At 39.2% G+C, this 7,693-nt stretch overlaps 1 protein-coding gene across 5 annotated transcripts in view; it reads left to right on the top strand.

Annotated features, from left to right (window-relative positions):
* Positions 1-1,247: 1,247 nt before the first annotated feature.
* The window catches only part of stat4 (signal transducer and activator of transcription 4), a 28,289-nt gene continuing 21,843 nt past the window's right edge, over positions 1,248-7,693 (top strand). For all 5 annotated transcript variants that reach the window (XM_041864291.1, XM_041864284.1, XM_041864276.1 and 2 more), the window contains exons 1-3: positions 1,248-1,336; positions 1,918-2,046; positions 5,469-5,604. In XM_041864291.1, coding sequence (XP_041720225.1) covers positions 1,919-2,046; positions 5,469-5,604 — 264 coding nt within the window. In that variant the 5' untranslated portion in view covers positions 1,248-1,336; position 1,918. The remainder of the gene's footprint in view (positions 1,337-1,917; positions 2,047-5,468; positions 5,605-7,693) is intronic.

Genomic DNA, 7,693 nt, shown 5'->3' with positions numbered 1-7,693 from the left:
TCATTCCATTTGTTTTGTCTTGTTTATTACACACACCTGGTTCATGTCCCCTCATCAGTACCTGTATAAGTGTTCCCTCTGCCCCTTGTCTTTGTGTGTGATTGTTTATTGTGGAGGTTAGTTTAGCTCGGTGGAGCTCCTTGTAGTTTGTTTCGCTGGGATATTTCACCCGTGTGCCTTGTTGTTTCCCAGTGCGCCTGATTTACGCACTGGAGTGTTTGACGCATTGCTGCGGACCTCTGTTTTCGGAATAAACCCTTTTATTCTGTGATTTACCCTCCTGCGCCTGAATCACTCACCACAACATGTCTGTGGAACTTGTTCAGTTTATGTCTGTTGTTTAATCTTGTTATGTTCATACAAATATTTTCACATGTTAAGTTTGCTGAAAATAAACGCAGTTGACAGTGAGAGGACGTTTCTTTTTTTGCTGAGTTTATACATAATACTTTTTGTTTCTGCTTTACAGACATACATTTCATTATGTAGTTCTCAAAATCTGCAGTAGACAAATCAGTTTACATGTCAAATCTATAGGTTTACCAAACGGTTAAGTGATTATCAATTAAGAGCAGTCGGATTAAGTAATAGTAAGATGTATTTTAACAAATTAGAAAACAATCATATCAAAAGTAATGTGAGCATTGCATTGTGAAAAGCAATGACTTTATATGAACATGTATTGCAATGTGAAAGATGTATTTCTAGATTAAACTAATTAAGTTTGGTGAAAAAGTTACTGTATGATTTTGTGTGTTGTACTTAGTCAATTGAACATGTGCTTTGAGTTTTGAAACAACTGCCTTTTTGATTATCTGTTTTGAGTGAAAATGTACCACATACTTGTGAAAATTGCACCGAGGCTATAAAAAAACTGTAATCAAACTGAAATACTTGAATTCATCAATCCCAGTGTTGCTTCATTTAAGAAAATTATGCTCTTCTTCAATACCATTCCTATCTCCTATGACATATATTCAGTGCAAATAGTAAGTAGGGAGGCCTACTATTGGTTATGAGAAGAAAAAAAAGAAATGTAACCCGTGTGTTTATTTTGTACAGTTAAAATATTGTTGAGAAATAAGATGAGTCCCTCACTCTAAACATCAAATAAAACCCATGTATACAGTACATTATGAATGAGCCACAGAGGGCGTGTCGAGGGAGGGAGGTGACAAAACCCATAGAACAGCCCTTTAACATGACGAACAACATAAAAACGAGTCTGTTCGAAACGTACAGGAAACTCGAGAGAGCAGCAACTGACAAGCGTTCACATGACTTGTGTAGCCTAACGTGGATATTTCTGTGATAGCGCACCAGTCCAAAGACACAGGTAGGCTTTCACAAACGATAACGTTTTATAAACTTTTTCATAGTCACTAACCGGAACGATTTGATCTAGCTCCGCTACAGAAATTAAGGTAGGCGAAATTTATGCTGCTGTAAAATGAGATTGACAAGAAATGTCATGTGGTAGGCTTAACGTTACTTGACAGACGGTCACTAGTCGACGAGCATCAGTAATATATGTTCCTTATTGGGCGCAGAATAAGATCGATCTATATTATTAATTACTCCGAATATATTGTATTATTGGATAACGACAGACATAAACAGCTTAATATATATATAATATATATATATATATATATATATATATATATATATATATATATATATATATATATATATGTATATGCAGTGTGATACGTCATTGAAACGCGATATGCGTCACATTTTTAAAATAGGTAGGCCTAGAGTATGCTCTTTTTGAATAGTCTACTTTATCATAAACTATTATATTACTGTACCTGGACAAAAACTCTACAAGCACTGATCCTTCAGTCACTCTCACAGATGTGTAATTGATTTGGCTATTGTTATTTGCTTTGGGCTGTTGGAATTGTTCCACAGCATGAGTCAATGGAAACAAATTCAACAGCTCGAGATCAAATACCTGGAGCAGGTGGACTACCTTTATGATGACAACTTCCCTATGGACATACGGCAGGTGCTCTCCAACTGGATTGAGAGCCAGGACTGGTGAGTGAGTGTGTGTGTGTGTGTGTGTGTGTGAAAGAGAGTGTGTCTTTGTCTGTGTGTGTCTGTGTGTGTCTATCTGTATGTGTGCATGTCTGTGTGTATGTGTGTGTCTGTATGTGTGTGTCTGTGTGTGTCTGTCTGTATGCATGTCTGTGTGTGTGTGTATCTGTATGTGTGTTGGTGCGTGTGTGTTACTGTACAGTAATAATAATAGATATCAAGTTGGGTTTCCAGTGAGCATGTTCAAGAACTAAAACACAGCATGTAGGGGCCCCGTGTAGCTCAGTTGGTAGAGCATGGTGCTTGCGACGCCAGGGTTGTGGGTTCAATTCCCACGGGGGGCCAGTATGAAAATGTATGCACTCACTAACTGTAACTCGCTCTGGATAAGAGCGTCTGCAAAATGACTAAAATGTAAATGTGGCTACCATAACTGGTAGCACTTTACTTGAAGGGGCTATACATAAGGCATTCATAACACCTTTATGAGACCAGCCATGACACCTTAATGAATGTTGAAGTGTTGTGCTGCATTAATTCATTATGGTAATCCAGCTCTGACTGACATGTAGCCTATTCATGTATTGGTTCGTTCCATTAAATGAGTCCCTTTGATATTTTAAATATAAATTGTGCACCAATATTAGATTTTAAATGCCTGTTATATTAAATTAAATGCCCTTTAATATAGACCACATGGACAATTCAATTTATCTGATTTTTTATTTGAATAAAAATGTATTATACATTTTGACATGTCCCTCTCTGTACTCTCTGTGACTTCTCTGAAGATTTTAACCCAGTTAACCATTAAATGTTTTCACCATCATTGTAAAGCCCTTTTTATTTTGTTGCTTTGATGGAAGATTATTATTTATTACATGTGATTAGGGATTCATTTTAAGGTAAAAAAAAAAAAAAAAAAAGAGTTTTGGTGAAACGATTCCTTAAAAAAAAAATGTTTTTCAAAATAAACATTGAACATCTAATAGTCAAATCATAGTGTTAAGGCAGGTGAGCTGGTTCTACTCTCTTTGGGCATTTTCTGGTGTTTTGTGGTGGAAAACTGAGTGGGTCGAGCATAACACGACATAGATACAGTGGGGAAAAAAAGTATTTAGTCAGCCACCAATTGTGCAAGTTCTCCCACTTAAAAAGATGAGAGAGGCCTGTAATTTTCATCATAGGTACACGTCAACTATGACAGACAAAATGAGAAAAAAATCCAGAAAATCACATTGTAGGATTTTTAATGAATTTATTTGCAAATTATGGTGGAAAATAAGTATTTGGTCAATAACAAAAGTTTCTCAATACTTTGTTATATACCCTTTGTTGGCAATGACACAGGTCAAACGTTTTCTGTAAGTCTTCACAAGGTTTTCACACACTGTTGCTGGTATTTTGGCCCATTCCTCCATGCAGATCTCCTCTAGAGCAGTGATGTTTTGGGGCTGTCGCTGGGCAACACAGACTTTCAACTCCCTCCAAAGATTTTCTATGGGGTTGAGATCTGGAGACTGGCTAGACCACTCCAGGACCTTGAAATGCTTCTTACGAAGCCACTCCTTCATTGCCCGGGCGGTGTGTTTGGGATCATTGTCATGCTGAAAGACCCAGCCACGTTTCATCTTCAATGCCCTTGCTGATGGAAGGAGGTTTTCACTCAAAATCTCACGATACATGGCCCCATTCATTCTTTCCTTTACACGGATCAGTCGACCTGGTCCCTTTGCAGAAAAACAGCCCCAAAGCATGATGTTTCCACCCCCATGCTTCACAGTAGGTATGGTGTTCTTTGTCCTCCAAACACGACGAGTTTAGTTTTTACCAAAAAGTTCTATTTTGGTTTCATCTGACCATATGACATTCTCCCAATCCTTTTCTGGATCATCCAAATGCACTCTAGCAAACTTCAGACGGGCCTGGACATGTACTGGCTTAAGCAGGGGGACACGTCTGGCACAGCAGGATTTGAGTCCCTGGCGGCGTAGTGTGTTACTGATGGTAGGCTTTGTTACTTTGGTCCCAGCTCTCTGCAGGTCATTCACTAGGTCCCCCCGTGTGGTTCTGGGATTTTTGCTCACCGTTCTTGTGATCATTTTGACCCCATGGGGTGAGATCTTGCGTGGAGCCCCAGATCAAGGGAGATTATCAGTGGTCTTGTATGTCTTCCATTTCCTAATAATTGCTCCCACAGTTGATTTCTTCAAACCAAGCTGCTTACCTATTGCAGATTCAGTCTTCCCAGCCTGGTGCAGGTCTACAATTTTGTTTCTGGTGTCCTTTGACAGCTCTTTGGTCTTGGCCATACTGGAGTTTGGAGTGTGACTGTTTGAGGTTGTGGACAGGTGTCTTTTATACTGATAACAAGTTCAAACAGGTGCCATTAATACAGGTAACGAGTGGAGGACAGAGGAGCCTCTTAAAGAAGAAGTTACAGGTCTGTGAGAGCCAGAAATCTTGCTTGTTTGTAGGTGACCAAATACTTATTTTCCACCATAATTTGCTAATAAATTCATAAAAAATCCTACAATGTGATTTTCTGGATTATTTTTTCTCAATTTGTCTGTCATAGTTGACGTGTACCTATGATGAAAATTACAGGCCTCTCTCATCTTTTTAAGTGGGAGAACTTGCACAATTGGTGGCTGACTAAATACTTTTTTTCCCCACTGTAGATAGCTTTTTTGTGAAGCTTGCTTGTAGCTACCCTTTTCCTGCAGTCGAATTACCAAAGCACCCTCTAGTGGCCTCATGGGTGGAATGTTATTAATATTTTTCATAATTTCATAATTAATAAACATTTATTATTTCTACTGCCGAAAAAGTGTAATATTGGGATGCAAACTCAAAATGTAATACATTTCATCTCTATGTCTGACATGGTACAGGTGTCTTCTTTTTTATAAGCCCATTACCATGTGTGTTAGGTGTATACTTTTGTTTCAAAGTAGATTTGTTTAAGACTACCAAGAAACACTCTGTGTGTCCCTGATTTAGCCAACTGCAGAAATTAATTTCCCCTCCCTGTTACACACAACAAGCTTCCATTCCCCCTGTCACAAGAGGATTTATGGCGGATTTAAGATGAAATCGTCAACCCTGTTACGGTCAACCCTATTACTTTATTTGGCACTTAATAGGCACTTAGTATAGTCTTTTTCGCCACCAACTTACACTAGCCAAAAGGGACTCATTTCGTGGAACCACCCTATTGCACTTGTACAAAACAGCAAAATAAGCATTTGATGATATGACATGCTGAAAAATATGAATGGGTGATTCACCTTTTCCCTTGTACATTATAACATGATATGTACAGTATGTTCTACATGTTCTTATTAATAACTTTTTGATTGAGCACTGAAAACTGTTAAATTAGATACAAAGCTAAGACAAAGTGTGTGTGTTTTTTCCAGGGATACTGCCGCAAACCATGAGTCCATGGCGACAGTTCTCCTCAGCAATCTCCTGTCTCAGCTGGACAGGCAGTGTTCTCAGGAACAAAACTTCCTACAAAGACACAACCTGAAGATCATCAACCAGCAGTTACAGGTGCCACAATAACCTCCCTTACAATATCATACACCTAACCTGGTTAAAACCAGAATGAACTCTGCGCTAAATCAGTTTGCCAGGCAACCATATACCCTGCGTATCCAACATTGATAACATTAAACAGTCTCTCCTTGTCATTGATGCATTTAAGCATTGAGGTGATTTAGTACAACCAACCCACAACTTCCCGTAAATGGGGAGTGGCACTGTGTAGTATGTTGTGACAGTGTGTATGTGTGTGTGTGCGTATGTGTTCTGTGTGGAAAAGGAAACGAAAGACAAGATCTGTTCATTTGTTTTTTTTTGTCACCTTTAGGGATTGGCTTATGGGTTTGTCGGCGTTCCTCAAACTGAGCATCCTTTCACTTGTAATAAGTGTTGTATGTCATTTTCTTCACAGACAATTTCACCTCTTACCCTATTCAGGGGAATCAAAATTATATGATGCTCTCTGAGGTCTCAGGACATTGACTGGCAGTATATTTATTAGACTCTCTGAGAATTGTACCTTAAAACACATTAACAGGAACAGGAAATAGCTGTTTGAGGCTGATGACTGGGGCCGGCTAGGCCATATTTCTGTATAACACAACTGATGTAGGAAAGACACATATCTAATCGGAACCTTGTGGTTTCCAGAATCTCCCTTTTGAGTGTATGTGACTGTGTGTGTGTGTGTGTGTGTGTGTGTGTGTGTGTGTGTGTGTGTGTGTGTGTGTGTGTGTGTGTGTGTGTGTGTGTGTGTTTGTGTGTGCAGATGGTGTGATGTTTCTCAGAGGAAGTAGTAGCTCAAAACAAGAGGAGAACATCAAGAGGTTTGTTTGGGGTGGCGCTTGGAGATGTGCGTTTTGTTGTTGTTTAGGTGTGCTGTCTATTATGCACAGAGGACAGATGGAAAGTGTCTCTTTCCATGCAATCATTTGTGCTGAGTCTACCTTGAAGGTATACAAGCATTGTTTAAGGTCCATTCTTTTGAACTCAGTCAATTTAGGGAATTCAATGGAAATGCATTTCATGAATTGAATAAACCCTCCTCCAGTGGTTCATACCTGAATTGCATTTTGTTGTGAGGGATCTGACCCTAAACTTGTATAAAATAAATATGGCACTAAATGAAGAAAATGTTCAACCCACTATGCGAATACATTAGTACTTAGTACTGGAAATAAAGATTGCAGTGCTTATGTCTCATCTAATGCTAGGAAAGGCTGAGTGGTTGGGGATTTCTCAGTCCGAGGGAGGATCTGAATACAGTGGACCGAATGACGCTGCTGAATGCTGCTGAACTGACGCTGTTTGTTTGTGATGTAGTCGTCATTGTGATGGTGTTAAAGGGTATCGCGTAGGTTTTCAAGATTGAATCACCCTTCTTCTGTCTTTGGTCGCACACTCAAATCAGTAGTCACAGACAAACACTGAAAGAGAAATCAGGTTTCACATGTTCACATCAGAACTTTCCCTTGTGTCACAGAGGCTTAGACAGAATCTGTGGCATTTCGTCAAAAACAGACAAATATGTCAAGATGCACGTGGTGTTTGAGACACATGTTTTGCACAGAACTGGGTTCAGATCCCAGAGACAGACAAAACGCTAACTAAAGGGACAAATTATTGGTTCAGAGGGCAAGTCCATCCATGGTTGTATTCCTTAGGGATCATCGTAGCAAACAAGGACTTCTTATTGGGGTTTGTGTAGTACCACACCGTTTCACTCAGTTTTCTTCATTTTTTTTGCCTAATAAACATGTTCCATGTCTGTAGGCCTTTTTACACTGAATGTCTCCTTGTTTGGACTGTCATAGTAAATTACTTTTGGTTTTGTTTTCATACTGAGTCTGTACCTGGTTCAGCCGCATTCTTTACTATGGAATGATTAATGTTGTTTCTTCACACACCTGATGGCATACTTTCTCTGTGTGGTGTGTCGGTGGAGAGGTTGGAGAGAAATGACAGTGGGTTCAGGTTACTCAAGAAGGTACAGTGTCTGAAAAACACCTTTCAATGCTTCCTTATTGGCACATTTACTCCATACATTATAAGGAGAAAGTAGAGCAAACCTAACCCTCCCTGTTCTCCCCAAACTCTT

This window comes from Coregonus clupeaformis, chromosome 4 (genome assembly GCF_020615455.1).
Source record: "Coregonus clupeaformis isolate EN_2021a chromosome 4, ASM2061545v1, whole genome shotgun sequence".
NCBI classification, from domain to species: domain Eukaryota; kingdom Metazoa; phylum Chordata; class Actinopteri; order Salmoniformes; family Salmonidae; genus Coregonus; species Coregonus clupeaformis.
Note: the sequence above shows the minus strand (reverse complement) of the source record. Positions and strands in the feature narration are given on the sequence as shown.